This window comes from Tursiops truncatus, chromosome 19 (genome assembly GCF_011762595.2).
Source record: "Tursiops truncatus isolate mTurTru1 chromosome 19, mTurTru1.mat.Y, whole genome shotgun sequence".
In the NCBI taxonomy this organism is placed as follows: domain Eukaryota; kingdom Metazoa; phylum Chordata; class Mammalia; order Artiodactyla; family Delphinidae; genus Tursiops; species Tursiops truncatus.
Window position 1 is genome coordinate 1,220,468 of NC_047052.1, and position 20,833 is coordinate 1,241,300.

General features: G+C 65.5%; 1 protein-coding gene across 1 annotated transcript in view; it reads right to left on the minus strand.

Moving 5' to 3' along the window:
* ZFPM1 (zinc finger protein, FOG family member 1) overlaps positions 1-20,833 on the minus strand; it is a 67,787-nt gene that overhangs the window by 17,348 nt on the left and 29,606 nt on the right. The window contains exon 4 of the mRNA XM_033845330.2: positions 73-206. Coding sequence (XP_033701221.2) covers positions 73-206 — 134 coding nt within the window. The remainder of the gene's footprint in view (positions 1-72; positions 207-20,833) is intronic.

Here is a 20,833-nt window from a genome sequence, read left to right on the forward strand (position 1 = left end):
GGGGGCTGAAGGGGCCTGTGCCCTGGGCCAGACACTGTCCTGGCCGCTGCGGCCGAGGTCAGGGCTCCTTACCGGTTCTGCCTGCCCGGGGGACGAGGCTCTGGTCTGGATGCTCCCGCGGAACGGGCCCCAGGACAGGCCCTCGGCGAGGCTGCGCCGAGCCCGCACGCACCTCTGTCCGTCCTGCAGCAGCAGCTTCAGCTCATCTGCGGGGAGAGAGGTCAGAGGTGTGAGGAGGTCCAGGTCCCAGGTCCAGTCTGTCCTGCGGCACCCGCCCCCCCGGGAGCAGTTGGGGGGCTGAGGGCAGAAGCGGGAGGGTGGCCCTGGCCCAGGTTATGGGGATGGTGGCTGGTGCCAGGTCCTGGGGGCCAGGCCAGCCCCTGAAGTGAGACCTGTTCTGGGGACGGCAGGTCGCAGAGATAGGACAGCAGGGGCGCCTGCAGCTGCACTGAGCAGGTGGGCGCACCGCTCGGCGGGACCTTGGCGGCTGTGTTGGGACGCGTGTGCCTTGCACAGCCTAGGGCGCACACACGGAGCCGGGTCACCCCTACTCCTCACGTGGGGGCAGGCAGAGTGGAGGATGATGACGCCGCTGAGACCGCCTCCCGTCCCCTCCACACGGTCCTCCCAGCCCCTTCCCATCAGCTGGAGCCCCAGAATCCGCAGAGCACGACTGTGTGGGCAGCTGTGAAATGCTGGGACCCCGCACCTCCCAATCCTCTTAGCATCTCAGCACAGGGCCCAGCATGGGGAGCCAGGCCTGGAGCCAAGTGTTCCTCCCCTCCCCCGCCCACTGCTGGCCGAGGCCCTCGGCACAGCCGGACTGCGCTCGGGTAGCGCCAGCATCACTCCCTGCAGGACCCCCGCCTGCTCTCTGGAAAGGTCTGGACCCAACTCCTGCCGAGGCCCTTGGTCGGCGGCTGCCTGTCCGAGCGGCCTGTCGCCCGGCTGAGGGCCTAAGGCTCGCGGGCCGCGGCCACCTGTGCTGTGATCAGGGCCAAGCTCCCGGACTCTGCCAGCTTGCGTGGCCCGGGCTGTGGCTCCTGTGTCAGCTAGGGGAGTGGCCTCTGTGCCCGGCCCCCGGCAGGATTCGGTTCTGTTGACGTGGACAGACGGGCCTCTGCCAGGAGCCCCACCACAGCCCTTCTCACAGGGAGGGAGCTTGGGGTCGCACAGGTCTGCAGGTGGGCTCCCAGGTTCAGCCCGGCCTCAGCGCACGACCCACGTGACCTGTGGGGGGGGCTGGACGGTGGCCCGCAACCTGGGAACGTTCCCTTGTTTGGACAAAGGGTCTTTGCAGATGTGATTGAGATCGGATCTCAAGTTGAGACCATCGGATTATCCGGTAGGCCCTACGGCCAATGACAAATGTCCTCGTAAGAGACACACAGAAAAAAAGAGGCACAGGAACAAGTCCACTTGAAGACGGGGCGGGGACTGGTGGGATACAGCTGGGGGGACACTGCATCTGAGCCTCTGCGGGAATGCGGCCCTGCCCACGCCGTGATCCGGGACTTCTGGCTCCAGAGCTGTGAGAGAGTAGACTTCTGATGCTTCGAGGCAGCAAGGTGGTGTGAATTTGCCCGGGCCGCCCTGGGAGACGCACACCTGGCACGTTACCTGCCGTCTCGAGCCTCAGTGTCCTCAAAGCCGAGGGGATGATGGTGGCCGTGCCCTCCCAGGGCAGTCTCTCCCCAGGCCACGCGCCCTCTGCCCAGGAGGGCGGGGCCGCCTTGTGCCTCGGGTGCCACCTGGGCTGCCTGGGCCCACAGAGGCCTCACGTGGCCTGGCCTGGGCCCCGAGCAAGCGCTGCTGCATTGGCCCCGCTTCCTGGATCCCCGATCGGGCGGGCTGTGGCCTTAATGGGCCCGATTATCAGATAACCGCCGGCCTAATGGCACAGATAACGTGTAAATACACCAGGAGGCCCGGCTACAATGTTCTAACTGGGTCCTTGTCTTCCCCAGGGCAGATAAGATGGCAGGGGACCAGGACGTGGCCAGGAGGCGGCGCCCTTTATCGGCCCCGCGGCGAGGGGGACAGAGGCCGGCCATGTCACTCTGCAGCCCGCCCACAAGGGGCCGTGTCCTCTACCTGTGCACCCAGGATGCCAGGGTCCCAGCCAGGACTCTGCCCATGGCGCCCCCCTCCGGCCTGCAGGGTGCCAGCCGGCATGCGGTCGCCCGTTCCTGCCCGAATGGCCCTATGATGTCGGCCCTCTCCTGGTCCCCCCCACAATACAGATGAGGAAACTGAGGCCCCGAGAGGCCACATAGCTGGCAGTGGGATGCCAGGATCTGAGCCCGGGCCGCTGCTGTCCTGGGTATATTTGGGTCTCTGGTACCCCGCCCAGCTGGCCCCAGGGCGTGGGCGTGTGGGGAGAGGCTGTCTAAAGGCAGGTTTGCTGGGCATTCACTTGTCCATCCAAATGGTCTGGCCAGCCATCCGACGGGTCCACGCTCTCCTTCTGAGGCTGGCTGGGGAGCCCACCGTGGGCTGAGCTGGGTACCACCTGCCCCCTCCCATCCGCCCCCTCAGGACGGTGGGGTCAAGGCGGAATCATCCCGCTTCCCAACACATGGCCGGTGCCCGTCCAGACAGCCAGACCTGCGCTAAGCCGCATGGGGTCGGCCCACACCCTTTCTGGACTTCAGTTGTGCTGCTGGGACCACAGACGAGCCAGGGATAGTGACCACGACTCCCTCTGTTGCCGTCACATATTTTCCTTTCAGTGTCCAGGGCCTGTTCCTGGCTTGTCAGGCTTGGGCCCCCCAGTACGGGACAGTGCCGTCCATCTGAGGCCGGCGCCCACCTTCCTGGGGGGCAGAGGAGGGGGGAATTCAGTCCAGTCTTCCCCAGTGCGGGCCAAGTCCCACACAGACTCAGGGACACGGCGGGGCCGGAGGTGGCTGGCCCAGCTCACTCCGCGGGCGAGCGGGGGTGGGGTGCAGCCCCAGGCCCCCAGTCTACCCCTGGCTCGCTGCACCTGTGGGGTCCTGAGGCCCCTCTCTCAGAGCCCTGGCCCTAGCTCATCCCCAGTACTGGTAGCCCCCCAGAGGAAGGGGCAGAGCCAGTGAGCCCCCACACCCGCCCACGCTGCACCACAGACAAACTGCCGTGGCTCCTAATCGCGCCCCAGGGCTGGCAGCCCCAGCTCCCAGATAACAGCGTGGCTGGCGCTTCCCGTGGCAGCCACTCCATCTCCTGGGTATCACGCACCACCAGAGGGAGGACGGCTCCTGATAAAGGCGGCCGTTCTGCACGACGGGGCAGAACCCACCACTCAGGGCTTGCTGGGGGATGGTCGAGGCCTGGGAAAGGCAGGGAGGCCAGGGATCTGAGCGATGTGGGCTGAGGATCGGGCAGTGGTCGCCACTGGAAGCCCCCTCCCTGGTCCAGGGGAGGCCGTCCCTGAGAGGCTGGGCATTAGAAAGGGTACCCCATGTGGGTGGATGCAGGGCCATAGCAGATGCCTGGCTCCATGATGGGAACATGGCTGGATCTCAGCCCCAGCTCATTCAGTGCCCTTGTGCAGTGCACAACCTGTGCAACTGTCTACGGTGGCCCTGGTGATGTTCAACATCCATCCACTCAGATAAACTATTTCCAGCTCCCAGTTCCTGCCCAACCCCTTGCACAGTCAAGCAGGTGTTAAAGCCCAGTTAGCACCTATCAGAGACCCTCTCCCAACAAGAAATAAAACTGTATCCCAAAGAACGGGGGTCAGGAGAGGCAAGGCCACCTACTCCTCGCAGACTGGGTACCTGGTGGAGGCTCAGTTCAAGGTTGAGAATGAATGAAAGTATGAATGAGTGAGGAAGGGGCTGGGGGCAGGAGATGCTGAGCTGGGGATGGGAGCTGGCTGGGAGAGTGACAGACAGGAAGACACAGCTATTCTTAAACGGCCTCTGAAAGAGCTGGAGGACCTAGACAGTGGTGGCCATGGAAGTGGTCAGCTCCCAACCACACTGACAGGAAACTTGGGGCCCAGGGAGGCCCAGGAGTGCTCAAGCCACACTGCGAGCCCGGGCCGGAGGTGGGGCCAGAACCCAGCCTCTGGACTCACAAAACCCGACGTGGGTACCTGGGGCAGAGCTGAGGGAGGCATGGCCTCTGCCCTCTGGGCTCCCAGGAAACATGGGTGGCGGCAGCTCCAATGGTGGGCCAGTCAGGGTGGACTTCCAGGTGGAGATGTCCTCTGCCCTGGCAGCCTCCTGTGACCCATGTCTCTGTTTCCTCCTCCCAGCTCCAGAGCGGGGCACAGAGAACTCCAGCTCCGGTGAGGTCGTGGCCGAGTCCTCCCTGACCTCTGTACCATGGCCTCCGTCCCCACAGCTGGACAGCAGGGGTGATGCCATTTGCCCTGGGAACTCCCAGTCCTAACACACTTCCTGGCTTCTGTTTATCGAGCCTTAGTCAAGCGCTTGGCGTAATTCACAGGGATTCCTCCCAGCCATGCCGCAGTTATTCCCCCCAGCGTACGGAGGGAGAGGCCCAAGGTACACAGCTGGCAGGAAGGATTTGAACCAGAGCCCCAGCATGCTCTTGGCCAGGGCCTTGACACCCTTTTCTGGGTCTTCCTAGTCACAGGCAGGAGGCGACAGAGAAGAGGGCGGGGAGAGGCTGCTGCAGGGGAGGTGAGGGGCAGCAGGCGAGCCCCCGCTCTCCCGTTGCAGGGCTGGCTCTCCCTGCTCTGCCCTCACGTTTCCCCATCCGCAGCCTGGTCTCCTCTGGAGGAGGGGGCAAGCCCTGCGCTGCCTGGGTGGACCTCCCCACGGGGGTCGGGCCATCACTACCGGCACAGAGTCAGGACAAAGCCTAAGTTATTCTGTCGTACAACCCCACACACGTCGTTTCCAGAGCAAATACGCCGCGCTGGGATTCAATTTCACCCCCGAGCATCTGCGAGGATCCGGATGAGAAAATTCAGCCTTTGCACATTTCTGCGATTTAAACACCTGTTTAGGTCTTAAAACCCTTCGACGGCGTCCCGAGGGGCCAGGGGAAGGAGGCAGGACGGGGCATCGCCGCCCCAGGCCAGGCTCAGGACCCCATCCTGGGAGCCCAGCAGATGGGGTGGCGGCTGGCAGAAATGGGGTCTGCAGTCAACAAGCGGGCCGAGTCCTGCCTGCCTCTGCCCGGCTCTCGCTGAGCCTCGGTTCACCTGCTGGGCTGGCGGCTGCGACGAGAGTCGAGACAGCCTGTCGGTCGGCGTGGCCGGCCCCGCGTTTCCTCTCCCCCGGCGCCCGGGTGTCCCGAGGCCTACGGCCCCGCCAGGGCTGCTCGGAGCTGCCCTCAGACTTGGCTCTGCCCCACACTCTGGAGCCCTTGGCGCCCTCCTTCAATAACACCCAGAGAGCTCGAGACCTGCTCCAGGCTGCGCAGCAAGGGCTGCAGTCACCCCACCAGACCTGAGCTCCTTTCTGACCGAGAATCTAGGGCTCCAACCCGGACCCATCTGGCTCCGGGGCCCACCAAGCCCAGCCCCCCTAGGCCCCAGGTTCACCGAGCCATGGCCCCGCAGGCGGGCTGGCAGCGCTGGCCGGGTAGCCTTGCTGTTTGCAGGAGTGTTGGTGAGCTCAGGGAGGCCTCCTGCGCCCTGCCGGCTGGCCCCTCCTTCCAGGGGCCAGGCTCTGTGCTAATGGCCACTGGCCTCCAGGGTACAAAGGCCAGCCGCCCGGCAGCCCCCGCCCTGGACAGTGGGCTCTGGGATCCGCGTGTGGGCGCCCACCCTGGGGTCACTGCCAGCACCCACTTATCTAATCCCGCCCGGCCCCACCCTGCGGCTCCCTGGGGCCAGCTGGCCCTGGCTTTGTCGGGAGTGGCCCTATCTCAGGATCACGCTGTTTGCCTTTGATAAAAGTCACAAAAAAGGGAGAGAAAAAGGAGAGAGGGAGAGAAAACGCCAGGGGTGAGCAGGCCCCCCCCCGCAGGGTTCTAGAAGTCTCCAAGGGCCTGGGCCCAGAGCACGGCGGGCTGGGAGGCTGTGGGCCCCGAGGGGTTCCACCAACGTGGAACCAGGCCCAGAGAGGGCAAGCACCTCACTCAAGGTCACGCAGCAGACCAGGCAGCGGGGTCAGTGGGGGTCTGCGGGGCGAGCCACCTCGCTGTCCCCTTGGCCTGCTCACTCATATGCTGGCTCAGCCCCTCCCACTGCAGATGCAGCTCACCGGGCCCCCCATGGTCCGGAGCTGAGGGTGGTGGGACCTGCCCATGGTCACCAGCTCTCAAGCCCAGCCGTTTTCCTGCCCCCAACTTGACCGTCCTGACTGGGTGGCAGCTGAGGCCCTAGGAAGACAGAGAGATAAGGGGACAGGGGGTGGAGGTGGTGTCTGTCCTGCAGCTCTCAGCAACAGGGCTGTCCCTGCCCTTCTGGGACTGAGATGCCTGGCGGGGGGAGGGAGCTCCTAGTAACCCAGCTGCCAGGGGATGAGGCCTGACCCCCGTCAGCCCCGAGGCTCCAGGACCTGGGTCGGTACCAGGGCGTGTCCCTTTCTGCCCGTGGCTTCCTCTCGTGTGAAGTGGGGGATGAGAGTGCCCACCTCCCTCGTTGCAAGGTCACATGACACAACAGGTGCAGGGCCGAAGGGCAGGGCCCGGCAGGGTGGGTGCTCGGTGACCACGGGAAGTTGGCAGGGGGCCGGCTGGGCTGAGCTGCAGTCCCTGCACAACCCTGGCCAGGCTCTCGGCCCCTCTGGGCCTGGGGGGGACCCATCCCCCAAACAGACGACACCAGTGGCTGCTCTCAGCGCTGATGGGCTTCCTGCAGCCCAGGCGTGGTGCCACGTGACCACCATGCTCGCCTCCACGGCAAGTGCCGCGGCAGCGGAACACAGCTGCAGCCGCCGGCAGCCGTCTGCCCGGGTGTCCCGGCCCCGGTGCGCTGTGGGGTTGCTGCCCGTGGCGGGGCAGAGCCCTCATCTCGTGGATACACCGAACAGGGCTCCCGGGCAGGCACAGGAGACCACCTCCTGGGCGGCCTGAGAGGCGAGAGCCCGACCATGTGGGGCGGGGGCCCGTCTGGACACTCAAGGCCCGGGGCTGCTCTCCCTCCCTTCTGCTCTGTGGTCATGGAGCCTCTGGGCTGGGAGGGGAGGGTTCGTCTGCGTGGATGCGAGGCCCTGCTCGCGTGTGACCCTCCCGTGATCCGGCGGGAGGGGGCAAATGGGGCCTGGAGAGAAACGGCCAGCAGACAGCAAATTCCCATCAGCTCCTCGGGACACCCCCACTTCTGGGCTCCACCCTGTCGGCCCGTTTCTGATTCCTGTTTACAGACGGGGCAACAAGGCCCCGAGGAGGGGGAGACCTGGGCCCTGGGGCATGCGGAGGGCTGCGGGACCGTGCGTCGTGGGCAGCCAGCTGCTCCGCAGGCGGCCCGCACATCTGCCAGAGCCGTGCAGCTTCTCCCATCTGGGCTGGTTGCCCAGGCCCAGGCCCTGGCGAGACTCCCACCCTGGCTGCCGACAGGCTTTTCTCTGCGCTGTGCCGCCTTTCAGGGCAGGAAGAAGGCTGACAGGCCCATGCAGCCTGGGGCTCCAGGACCAGGAGACCCAGGGCCATGGGGCACTGGCCCGTCCCCTGGATCAGGCCACACCTGAATGCCACATCAGGAAACAAAAAGGGGCGGAGCTTGATCCTAACCCTGGGTGTCACCAGTGACCACGGCGCCTTTGGAAAGACTCCGGCTCTCATGTGTGACTCATGGGGACAAAGTGTCAAGGGAACATGGTTAAAAAAGCTTGGGGTAAAAATGGGTGCGGTCCGTTTCTTCTGCTCTCTTCCAGTTGAGAAAAGCAGTTGGAGAGATCAAGGGACCGTCTGAGGTCACATGGCCAGCAAGTAGCACAGGAGAGTGAAGCCCAGATCCCTCTGACCCCAAGGCCACGACCCCAGTGCGGGCGTTGTGCCGTCACTCACAGCAAACCTGGCACATCAAGGGGCCGGACGCTCCGGACCCCAAGCACAGTCCCATCCCCATTTCACAGGTGGCAGCAACGGAGCTGAGTGGGGCAGGAAACACTCCCGACGCCAGCCCTGCACACAGGCCCGGCCCCAGGACCCCGACCGCACGGCAGACAGCACAGCCTAGATGGCAGGAACAAGCTGACGTGCACCCTCCAGGGAAGACGGGCTGAGGGAGCCGTGGGCGCACGTGAGCGCTGGCTCAGGAGCAAAGCCACTTGAGCTGTTAATCCTCCAAGCGCTCTCCGGGGCTGGGTGAGGGTCTCCACCAGCCCGGGCGTCCCCACAGAGCCCCTCGGAGGGCCCGGACCCTGGCAGGAGGGACCAGAATTGGGAGAGGAAGCTGGAGGGGCCGGGGAGCTATGAGTTGAGGGCACACATGAAAATGGGGACTGGCTGTCACAGGTTAAATACCAGATGTCACGTACGGCCTGGGATCTCTGGCCTCGTTGGGGGAAGCGGACACCATGGCCGAGCCAGGCTCTGGTTCCTGCAGGGCCGCGACCTGCTGCTGCCCTCGGACGGTGAGCACCTCTCCCTAGGACGCCGCCCCAGCCCGCGCCCATCCTGCGGCCAAGCTCGCCCCATCACTGTTGTGCTGTTTATGTTACTGAGGGCCCGGCTCTGGAGCTGTGACCGTGACCAAGATGGATGGACGCCCATTTCCCTGACGGGGAACGTCAGAGGAGAGGACGTTCCTGGGAGCTGCCCCCAGCGGCCCCTGGATGTCCCTGGTCCTACCGCCGCCTGGGGAAGTCTCACACCTCTCTGCTGGCCCTGGTGCCCTCTGCCGGCACCCAGCCCCCTGAGTTCCGGGCCGGGCAGGCTGTGCAGAGCCTGAGCCTGCCTGGACGAGGTGGCCTTCTCATTCCAGGCCAGAGGTTTTCAAAGGGCTTCAAGCCCAGAATGTCCTTCCTAAGAAGTTGCCCACAGACCCTGCACTCACAGTGGCCGGTGGCAGGGGCTGCACTGGAGAGGGTTCCAGAGCTCAGACCCGAGAGAGCCTCTCAAGGCCCTCCCTCGGGGGGGGACACCCCTGCCCCCCACACCTGCTGCCTGTCCGCCTCCCGTCTCCTGCCAGGCTCTGCCCGGCGGCTGCGTCACATGGGGCAGCCCGAGCGTGGGGTGGAGCCGGCAGGCAGGCGAGGTTCCTGGAGCCGACGGCAGAGGGGGCTGGCAGGGCGGCACTGCGGCCGGCCCAACGTGGGCCAATGGGCGCTAGGCACGGTGCCTGTCACAGGGCCCGGGCTGGGGAGGGCCCTCTGGGGGCACGCCCTGGCTGGACCTGTGTTCCCGAGTCCCCTCACGCGTGCACTGGGGCGCTGCCATCGGCTGCCGACCCCTCCCCACCTCTGCCGGCTTGCGGTGCCCTGAGCTGCTACCACGTCCAGCACCGTGGAGTCCACGTGTGTATTCTACTGACTCCCAGTCTCTCCGCTAGAATGTCAGCCCCTTGGGCCAGGGTCACTGTCAGCTGGCTGTGTCCTAAAAGCACCTGGGCCTGGAGTCCACCGTGGATCGGCCCCACCAGCCAGCCGGGTAATGGCCGGGCAGGGCGGGCGGCCCCCAGGTTCTGGAGCCCTGGCCCTGCCCACCCCCCTCCGCCCCCGCCAGCTGGTGCCGTGAACTTCTCCTCCTATCACTGGGACATCGCTGGGGATTATTGATTTTTTGACACAGAACAACAGCCTGTCTTTATCGGGCTGAACCCTGGCCCCAGCTAATGGTGGAGCTGGGACCGCCTGGGGACAGCCAACAGCGCAGCATGGGCCCAGCCCCACACCAGGTTTCTGACGGCCCCTTCACCATCCCCACCCGGGTCAGAGCCTTGCCCCCCGTCCCACAGAGCCTGAGCACCGCGGCTCCCCGGGGGCCTCAAAATGGGAGGCCTTGAGGTCTCTCCAGCCTTCTCAAAAAGCTTAAAAAACAAAAGGCGCCCTGGGTCCCTGGGCCTTAGCCTTCCCACCTGTGAAGTGGGCGGAGGGCCCCGCAGTCCCTGGCCCTTTGGTCTTGGGAGACCCTGCGGCCTGAGAACAGGGATGGGTGGGGGCCCCTGGCTCTCCCCAGCCCAGCCTGGTCCTGGAGGGTGGGCTGGAAGCAGGACCGGTGAGATAAGGTAAAGAAAACACCTCCTGCGCAAGTAGCTTACCAGGCTCCTATCAGCCCGGGCCGCCCGGCCCCGACCCTGTTCTTCCAGGAGCCACCGCCACCGCCACCGAGGGCCCTTCCTTCCGGTCAGCCTCCAGCTCACCGCCTCCCAGCTGGCCCGGCGGCCCACCCTGCTCCCTGTGTCCCCGGGCCCCACCCTCCTGTCCCTCGGAGCGCCGTCTCTCTGCTGCAGATGGGCAGGAGGGGTGGGCATGAGGGCAAGCGAGGGTCTGGGTGGAGGCCGGGTGGTCAAGGGGGTAAAGGGAGGGTGCCCCGCCCTGCCGCTGCCAGGACCTCGGCGCTGCCCCCAGCCTCGGGCCAGTCCCGTCCTACCCCCGCCCAAGGGGCAGCAGCGGGCACTGCGGTTGGCCAACACCATCGAGAATGTCCTGACACTGCACCACCCCGCAGGACCGGCCCTTTAGGGAATAAGAAGCTCCTTCCAGAGAACGTGGTGGGCCCTGAACGCCTGCGGGTCCTTTATGAGCACCCTGGCTGCTCCGCCCACAAAGGAGGCTGAGCCCGGCGAGCGCTATGTCCTGCCCAAGGTGCCATGGCTCAAACTGGCACACTGGGCCCCAGGGCCCCTGAGGAGGACCAGCACGAGGGAACTGCTAAAGCCCCTCTCGTAAGCCGTGCGTGCTCACCGTAGCGCGTGGAACCAGCAGACACCTGCTCTCAGGGCACTGATGACTTAGTCCTCAAACCACCACATGCCCTAAGGGGTGGTTATTCCCCGCCTTCACAGACGAGGAGACCGAGGGTCAGAGGGGACCTGGCCACACAGTGCGATGGGGTGACTGAGTTCAAGTCCAGGCCCCCGACCCCTATCCAGTGCTCTGTCCTTCCTGCCCCTTCAGGGGGAGATAAGGAGGAATAATGCTTGGGCAGGGGCCCGGGAACAGGAGGCTTGGAGGACAGACCGGGCCCAGGCTGGTCCCCACCCCAGACACAGCTCCCTCCTGTCCAGGAACACCCAGGGCTCCCCCACTGGGCCCTCGATCGAGCACTGTGCCACCACCGCCAGGGTCTCAGCCTCGGGACCCGGTGCTGTCACCCGCCAAGGTCACTGCTCCTGCCCGCTGGGACCCAGCAAGGTCCCGGGCCTTCAGGGGCCAGGGCCCAGGAACCAGGGAAGGTGCTGGGCGGCGGTGGGGCTGCACCAACGTCAGCCCCGGACCTGGGTGTTCGTGGGAAGACGCACGCACGGGCACAGCAGCACGGGTATCTGCGTGCAATTTGCTTCTTTTAGAATCATTTCTCCCCTTTCTTGGAGAAATTCTGCCGGCCAGAGCAGAAATAAAAAAATAAATGGCTTGCTATTTTCCACACGGCTGTGATGTCTGTCCCCACCACCCTACGCCTGTCCGCGCTGAGATGATTTTTCGGGGGTAAATTCCTAGAAGCTGAACTGCTGAGTCAAGGCAGGGGCATCTCAGCACCCTGAGGGGCTCGGGCAGCTCCAGCCTGAGCACCTGGACGTGTGTGAGCGCTCGCGGGGCTGGGGGTGGACGGCCTGGTGCCTGTTGCACCCAGCAGCTCCCAGCCCCACAGAGACCACGGGTGGACCTGGGACAGCCGGGTGGATGCCAGGGCCATCTGCCCGAGGCACGGGGGCTGGGGCGTGCTGTGGGGGGATGGGGCCAAGGAGGGGTGGCCACAGAGGCTCCGCCTGCAGGGGGAGGGGGTGGCCAAGGAGGCAGGACCCCTCCCCCCCAACACACAATAAACCCCCGATAGCATCGCTCATTTCAGGCCCCGCTCGGCCCTTTCGGGCAGGATATGACCAGCCCTCAAGCCGATGGCGGCCCCTTTGTCCCATCTCCAGGGACCGATCTTATCGGCTGCATCCACCGCCGCCGTAATGGAAACATGCGGTGAGGAAATAAGAAGTTACGCGCAGAGATAGAGGCCTAATAACAAATAAATAAATAAATGAGGAGCCCAGCGCCGCACGGGGTGGGGGCTCAGGGGACAGCATCAGATCAGGGGCCGGGCCGGGCGGCTCCCGTCCCGGGTCTGGGAGACACTCTCAGCTCGCCCAGCCTCGGTCTCCTCACCTGTCAGGTGGGCCCAGCAGAGCCGCCCGTGCCCTGAGCTTCGGGGAGATCCCGTGACAGACGGAGCCCAGAACCCCGGCGGTGGGCCCCGGACCCCGATACGCCCCAGCTGGGGCTGTGGGACCCCGCGCGTGCTTGGAGGGGGCCGCCGCAACGCACACGCTGCCACCCCCCGTCCCCCCGCTGCCCTGCCCATCCGGTTCCTCCAGACAGCCTGAATGTCCTGTCCCCGTCCCACAGAAGAGCAGCCCGAGCCCAGAGAGGGCGCCGCGGCCCCGAGGACCCCAGAGGGAGAGGTGACAGCTAGAAGCCAGGTCTGCCCCGGCACCAGTGGCGAGGGCCCTGCCAGCCCGGAGTAGCGGGATGGTAACAGTGCTGGGGACGGTACCAGGGGCAAGGGTGACCGTACTGGCCCCAGTAACCGGGACCGCACAAGCCCTGGGGACAGCGCCAGCAGCAGTGCCCGCCCTGGTCCTGGGAAGAGAACCCGTCCGCACTGGCAACGGCACCGACAAAGGCGACAGAGCAGAGTGGCCGTGACCGCCTGCCGTGAAGGCCAGCCTGTCATCCCAGGTCCCCCCACGTGTGCACCCGTGGGCTTTCCACCAGGGAGGCAACGGTAGGGAGGGAAGCCGATGGGTCCCAGGCCGCACGGCCGGGCCACGGTGAGTCTGAGCTTGGGCCCAGGAGGACGACTGGGAAGGAAACTTCCAGAAGGGGCGGCCATCTCCAGAGGCTCCCAGGTGGGGCTGGGCAGACCTGCACCCCCTGATGTCTGGGAGGCCCTGGTGGGGCAAAGGCGGACGCTCAGACGCCCAGCCTGGGGGGGCGGCCCGGGCAGGAAGCCGGTGGAGGGCGGAGGAGGAAGCGGCTCGATTAGCGCCCACGGCCGCAGATAGCCACTCCCGGAAGGCGGTGAGGTCAGCGGGCAGCGCGGGGCAGGAGGCCAGGCATCGGCCCCCAGCCGCCGCCAGGACAGCGGGGACCCAGGAGAACCCCGTGGGGCGGGGCTGGGGGGCGGGACTGTGGGCTCCGGCCCTGCTCAGTTGCCCCGAACCTCTCTGGGCCTCAGTGCCCACATGTGAAATGCGGTGAGCACAGCACCGGCTGCCACGTTCCCGTCTCACCCGTTTCACAGGTCCCAGGTCCACCCTTGAGCCCCTACAGTCCACTCACCATGCGGCAACCAGCCCTCCCGCTGCCCCCAGGTCACCCCCCATGGTCTCACCACTGGGCCTTTGCGCTGGCCATGCAGGCAGTTTTCCCAGGTGTCCGCAGGGCTGCCCCCCCCTCCGCCACTGAGCTCTCGGTGCAAATCCCCGAGGGGGAGGGGCTCGCCACCCCCTGCACTTCTCAGTCACATTCCTTGCTTAGCCTCTGTGCCCCGGCTGACCATTCTCTGCTTGGGCCGTGGCTCCTGGAGGGCAGCGGCTGGCTGCATCCGCAGGGACCAGCACACAGTAGGTGCTCAATAAATGAAACTGCAAGTGAGCGAGCAGAACGGGCTCCACGGCAGGGGAGTCTGACAGGACGGCGGCTGAGTCTCGCTGAAGAGCGGCCTGCTGACCACCTGCCCCTCTCATGGGTCCTGGCCCCCACCTGACCCCGACGCCCAGGCCTTCGTCAGGGGCAGACGCTGAAGTCAGAACTGGGCCAAAGGGCGGTTCCCCACTGGCCAGGCTGATGGTGCCGGGCGGTCAGCACCTCCAGGGTGAAGAACTGCTAACCGCAGCGAGGGGACTGCCCAGGGCTGAGGGGTCAGCAGCCCGACCACGGGGGAGGCCACGGCTTCAGCAGCCCCTCAGGGTACAGGGAGCGGAGGCCCCTCTGCTCAGGGCCTTTTTGGGGTGCCGTGTGTGGCCCGGTGCCTGGGCCCCTGGTGCCCACTGGGCAGCGCAGGACATGGCATCCGTGCAGGCCAGGCCAGCCGCGAAGGAGAGGCCGCGGGCTCTCGGTCCCCACCTCGGCCCCGGCCTGGGAGCTCTGCCCCACACGGCCCTGCTCGGAGAGGGGGGCAGCTCTGAGCTTTGGTGGTGGATGCTGGCCGGGGTTTGGGCCCCTACCCTGGCCTGGGGACCGATGCTCCGGGGAGGGGCTGGAGAGGGTGTCATGGAAGAGCTCAGGGCCCAGGAGACAGCAGGCAGCCGAGGTATCCGTCGCTCACCCTCGGCCCACGCTGGCTGAAGCCCGTAACCCCCGAACCCCACTTCCAGGACAACCACCTACAGAACGGATCCTCCCCTCTCTGAGCCCACCCCCTCCCTCCTCGCCCCAGCCGGGCCCACCCTGGCCTCAGGGCTCTCGCCCTGGCCGTGCCCTCGCCTGGTACACTGTCCCCAGGAGGCAGCTGGTTCCCCTCCCTTTTCTGGTCTTTGCCCACATGAGGCTCAGGACACCCTACTCAGAACTGCCCCCCCTTTATTCCGAGCCTCCCCTCCTCGGACGGGGGACATTTTCACTTCTCTATTATTTAGTCTCTGTCTCCCTGATGAGAACAACAGCTCTCTGGGGGCCTGGACTCTGCTGGCACCGAGCCAGGTGCTTAAAACACAAGTGTTTATGGAGTGAATAAACGACCTCCTTCTCTTGCCCGCCCCTGGGCTGTACACCCCACACTCCTTGTTTCTACGGCCCGTGCCACCGCACAACACACCTGCCACTTCTGCCCGCAGTAGGTGCTCAGTAAACACCCGGGAAGGAAGGCCGACTGCGGGCACACACGGCCCCTCCTTAGGACCCCCCAGCTCCGGGAGTCTTGGCCTGCTCAGCTGTCGGGGTGGGGGGTCAGGATGCGCGGAGGGCCCCCTGCGGGTTTTCAAGGAACATGGCCCTCGGGGGACATCTGGGCTGGACCCCCTTCCCTGGGGTACCGAGAAGAGGTGGCTCCTGACACAGCTGCTGGGTCTGACCCCAGGCTGAACCCTGCCATCCACCATCGCCCCCTCCTGTGCCCCTCACCGCCCCCCCCCGCCCGCTAATCTAAGATAAACAGGCCTATGGGGCCGCAATGCCAGGCCCAGTGATAACGCGAAAGAGCTGAAATGATTTTTCCCACCCACACATGCTGAGCTGGCGGGAGGGGACGCGCGGCCAAGCCGTATCGGCCCATCTCCCCAGCTGTCCATCAGGACAGGCCGTCCTGCCTCAGCTGCCCGCCCACCGCCCGATAACAAACCTTGAGGTTTGCATAGAAACACCAGGCGGCGAGATTAGTCCACCGAGTACAGCCCAGATAGCAGCCATCGCCCTTGCTCACGCTCCCGGCGTGAGGACTCCCAGCCTCCAGCAGGCCCTCGGAACCCCGGAACCCCGGCGCGGGGGCGGGAGTGGGGGGGTAGGGGGTGGAGCGGGCTCCAGTCCCCAGGCAGGAAACGGCACGGATGCATCCTCTGGCCCCTCCCACCAGCTGCCCGCCTCCCCGTGCGCCCCAAGGTACTAGCCCACTAACCCACTCTCCGCAAGGCAGCTGACCAAACGTCCCACTTAACACCCCACGCCCCATTTTACAGCCAAGAAAACGGAGGCGTCTCCCTACGGTCCATGGCATTGAGCCCAAACTCTGAGCCATTTGTGCCCTGTCTCATCTCTCCCCAACCCCGTTCCAGCGTCTAAGGCTCCAGCCACGCCCATGCCGTCCAAACCTCAGGGTCTTTGCACGTGCCAGCTCCTTGCCCGAACACCCTCGGCCCACTCCAATTTATCCTTGGGGATGGGGGGGCCCACCTACGGTGCTGTCCTGGCCCGACCACCTGGCTGTCCCCTCTGCTGACATGCAGTGAGTGGGGACATGGCCAGCCTTCCCATCTCTGCCTCTAGGGCCTAGGATGAAGCTGAGGCAAAAGAAGGTGACACCTAGGGCTTCCCTGGTGGCGCACTGGTTAAGAATCCGCCGCAAAATGCAGGGGACATGGGTTCGAGCCCTGGTCCGGGAAGATCCCACATGCTGTTGAGCAACTAAGCCCGTGTGCCACAACTACTGAGACTGCATGCTACAACTACTGAAGCCCACGCGCCTAGAGCCCGTGCTCCACAACAAGAGAAGCCACCGCAATGAGAAGCCCACACACAGCAACGAAGAGTAGCCCCCGCTCGCCGCAACTAGAGAAAGCCTGCACACAGCAACGAAGACCCAACGCAGCCAAAAGTAAATAAAATTTTTTTTAAAAAAAAAAGGCGATACCTGATGTTCAGTCAGTTGAAATTTGTTCTGTAAACAGTGGTCACCAGGAAAGAGTTCCAGGCCCTGAGACACTTACAGGTGAAGGGGACCCCAGTCCTGGGGCTCTGATCACACAGCCAGGTCATAGGACTGGCCACCCCCTTCTTTCCTGGACCCGTGGAGCCCAGGCCACTTGACTAGCCCCCAGAGCCAATGGGGAGCCCCTGTGGGCCCCCTGGGTTCATCACCTTGCTCCCCAGCTCCGCACGGCACCCCCAGTGGACAGCCCTGAACTCGGGATGTCTGAACCACGTTGCCTCCCAGACAAGCTGTCAGAGACCTGGATGGATGTGTGCTCGTTCTCACCTCCCCTGTGCGGGACACAGTGGGGTGGGGAGGGCAGAGGAGTGACACCTGCTTGGTCCACCCCAGGCAAGTCCCTGGGTGGAGGGGACCCCCCACGAGATCTGGCTGCAGAGGAGGCTCCCGGCCCCCTGGGGCCCCAAACCCAGGCCTAGCGTCCATTCACTGCCCTCCCTCCGTTTTCTCCTGACCTGGCCAGGAGCCTGAGGTCATGGTGACTGCCACTGGACGGAGGCTCCGACGGGGGTCACGAGGTAGGTGACAGGCTCAGGACCCCACAGTCGGAAGGGACCCTCAGGGCTCTCAGCCCTTGTGGGGGCTGCCTGTCTGCACGACCCTCTGCTTTTTCTGGATGTCAAGTGTGGAGACAGAGGGGGCAGCGGGTCACTGGGGGCCGCGCACCCTGATGGGCAGAGGGCACCGGGGACCACAGAGCTAAGGCAGTGGCAGCTACCCTCCCAGATGCGCCTTGGGGATTTCCGATTCTAGCTCTCAGCCATCTGCATATCAGAATTTTAAACAGCCAGCCCCTCGAGCGCACAAGGTCATTTCAAAGATAAAAATACCCAGCTCTCCGGGTCCCTGCTGCCCAACCCCTCTCCCTTCACACTCCAGCCGGCGGCTCAAGGGAAGATGAGGGCCGGGCAGGGCAGCCCCCTGCCCATGGCGGGCCATTCCCCACAGACCCTCAGCCGGGGGTGGGTCCCCCGCTCTGCTCTCATCCACTTTCCCTGAGGCAACCCGAGGGGACCCCCATCTCCCTCGGGACCAACCCCCCCGCCCACCTGGCACCCTGCTCAGTCCCCCGGGAGCCTGGTTTGGGCTGTGCTTCTGCCCGGCACTCTCCACGCCCACGTGCACGCGGACCTCGTGCCCTCAGGCCCCTCAGGGTCACCTTTCCGTCTAGGACCCCTGCCTTCCCGCCCAGTCCACGGTTGGCTCGCCGGTGGCGTTTGGGCTCCATGAGGACGCAGGGCGCCCCGGCCTCTCCCGAGGCAGCAGGCGTTCACCCTGCGCCGCGCAGCGTGGCCTCTGCTCCAGCCTCACCCGCCCACATAGCGGCTGCTGCCCTAACCCCTCAGAGGGGGGAGGCGACAGCTCCGCGGCCAAGCGGCCTCTGACCCAGCCTGGATCCCGGGTTCCTGACCGTCGGTGGGGACCCCTGGGCCAAGGTGCCCATCACCAGTAGGGGCATGAGCGGCGGACCCTCCCTTCCCCGCTCCATGGCCACGTGCTCAGCTGGCCAAGGGGCTGCGGTGCCTTCCTGCTCGACAGCGGAATTCTGGTCTCAGAGAGCAGCTTCTCCCTGGAACCTGCCTGCACGTCCCCTCCCCTACCCACAGGCACCCGGGCCACCAGGGCAAGATGACGGGACTGAGTGGGGAGCTGCTCTGCCCTGCGTCCCATTTGTACAGATGAGGAAACTGAGGCCCAGAGAGGTCGAGTAACCAGCCCACAGTCGCTCAGCAAAGCTGGACCCCAGCCCAGGCAGGCAGGCAGGCTGGCTCCGGCCTCTCAGCACTGCTGGGGTGGGGGTGGTTCCCACTTGAAGTCACACTTGAGAACTGGCCGCCGGCAGCTCGTGACCTGATGATGGTCACAACGTCCAAAAGTGACCACGACACTGACCACATCCCAGCCTGGGTCGGGAGCTCTGGGGTCGCCGGGTCACGGGTGGGAGGAGGGAGCTAGCGTGGGGACAGTAACAAGGCCCGGAGAGAACAGGCCCCTTGCACACCCGCACTCTCGTGTTTACAAAGCCCTCAAGGGTCCAGGACCTCGCTGTGTCTGCAGCGCGTGTCGAGAGCCCCCTGGGAGGACAGGAGCTGGGAGGCCTCCCTCCTGCCTGGTGCCGTGTGGTATCTCCTGGGGGTCTTTGTGGCCACCTGCTCGGGGCCTTGACTGCTGTAGGCAGGGCAGCTGCGCTGCACCCACCATGCAGCTGGAGAGAGGCACTGAGACCCAGCCTCTCTGCCGGGCTGATGTCACCTGCCCCTGGGACCCTGCAGTGTCAGCACCCTCCCCGGGCGATGGGTCTCACCCACAAGCCAAGTCTTGGCCAGCAGACAGTGGCCAGAAAGGCGAGATGGGGGCGACCACCTGCAGGGGCGGCACAAGGTGTGTGCGAGCCCTGGCCTCCAGGGCCTCCCCTCACGCAGCTCACATGGGAAACCGAGGCTTGGGGCCCAGTCACTCCTCAAAGCCAGACGGCACAGGGTGCCCTGTGGTCCAGACCAGCCCGCCATCCCAGAGGGAAAGGTGGGGGTGCCACCAGGCACAGGTCGGGTCCCCAGGGCTGCACTTTTCCCCATGGGGGACGGGGCAGGAGGGGCAAGTGGAGATCAAAAGACAAACTCAGAGGGTGGGGTGGGAGGAGACACGAAGGGGCGGGGCCCAGAGGGACAGCGAACGGAAAGGGGCCGGGGAAGCTCGCAGGGCACCAGGACCTGCAGCGAAGGCCCCGCTGGACACCCCTGTCCCCCCGCCGGTTCCCGGGCTGGGCACTGCCCTTGGGGACGGCGACCCAGGCAAGCCTGCCACCCTATCGCCAGCACGGCGGCCCCTGTGAGATAAGAGCCCACGGGGCCTCTCTGGCTTCCCGGCCGGGTGATAAGTGTGGCCTGTTTGGGGTCTGATAGGGGGCGGCCACCACGGCGGTTGGCCGGAGGCTGCTTATCGGGCCATCGCTGCCCACTGCACAGAAATTCCTATCTGCGGGGGCCGATAGGGAGCCCCCCAGCCCCCGAGGACGCAAATAGCGCAGGAAGCTCCTGGGTGCACCCACCCAAGCCACGGCCCCCGCGGCCACTCCGGGGCCAGGTTCCAATCTCCAGGGGCCTCTGCCTTCCCATCTGTAAAACGGGGACGGTGATACTAAGTCCGCAGGGTGGGCGGGGACCGACCGGAGGACAGCTGAGGCTGGCGTCTACACACTTGCTGCCTGAGCTCCAGAACCAGGCGGCGGGTCTGCATCCTGGCTGTGCCCCCTCGCGGGTGGTGACGTGGACAGACCCTTTAGTTGCTCTGTGCCTGGATCTCTCCGTAAAGGGGAGGGTCGCCTCACCCCTGCCTCGAGGGGCTGGTGTGAGGACCGCCTCGCACATGCCTCCCCACGGTCACCCTATCCAGCAGCTGCTCTCTCAGCCCCCCGCCTGCCCAGCGGCCGATCAGGGCCCACCGGCACCAGGCGGTCCCTGGAATGTGCGAGCCACGGGCCGAGGCAGCGCTGAGCCAGCGTCTCTGGGTGCTTCGTCGTTACCCTGTCCTAGAGCTGGGGAAACGGAGGCAGCAGAGCGGTCTGACCACGGGCACCAGTCCCACAGCACCGTCCCCTGTGTGCGGAATGGCCCAGCCCCGGCAGGTGGGTATCTGGCTCAGCTGCGCCCGACCGGGCTGTGAGGGGCTCATACACACACGACCTGTCCCTGGCCAGGTGCTCCTTGTGAGGAGAGGACGTCCCTGCCAGGGCCCTTGGGGCCCCTCCCCTGCCTGTCACTGAGTCACTGAAGTGGGGTAGAGGGCGGCCGAGTCCATCCGGAGGGCAGCGGTGTCCCTGTGCTAAGCCCCATTCCCGTCCTGGGGCAGCAGAGGGGACCCCCAGCCTGTCTGACCCAGGATGCTTCACTCCCAGGCAGCACCATGGCCCATGCAGGTGGGAGACACTGGCAGTAGACTGTTTCCCAGTGGTCTGGGGTCACCATCTAGGCTGGGACCACCAGGCCCATCCCTCCCTCTCTGGGCCTCAGACACCTACCTACTGTAGGAAGAGGTGTGTTAAATCAGCAGGGGGACCAGAAGGCACACGTGCCACCTCATCTCCTTGGTGCCACGCAGACATCACTAATCAATCCCAGCACTCTTTCCTTGACACTTTGGGATCCTGATGAAGGGTCCACATGGCCACTCAAATTGAACCTGGCAGGAGGCCATCTCTGACACCCCTGGGAGACCATGGGGGTCCTCTCTGCCCTGGTGTGGTCTCCCTGACCCCCCGGCAAGATGAGGCCCTTGCCACGTGCCTCCTTTCCACTGGCCACTGACTGCATTTGTGTCATCACAGCTCTCTGAGGACCCTGTTTGCTCAGAGCTGTACCTCGGGGACACAGCAGGTGCTCGATGCGTGCTTGCTACGTGCACGTGC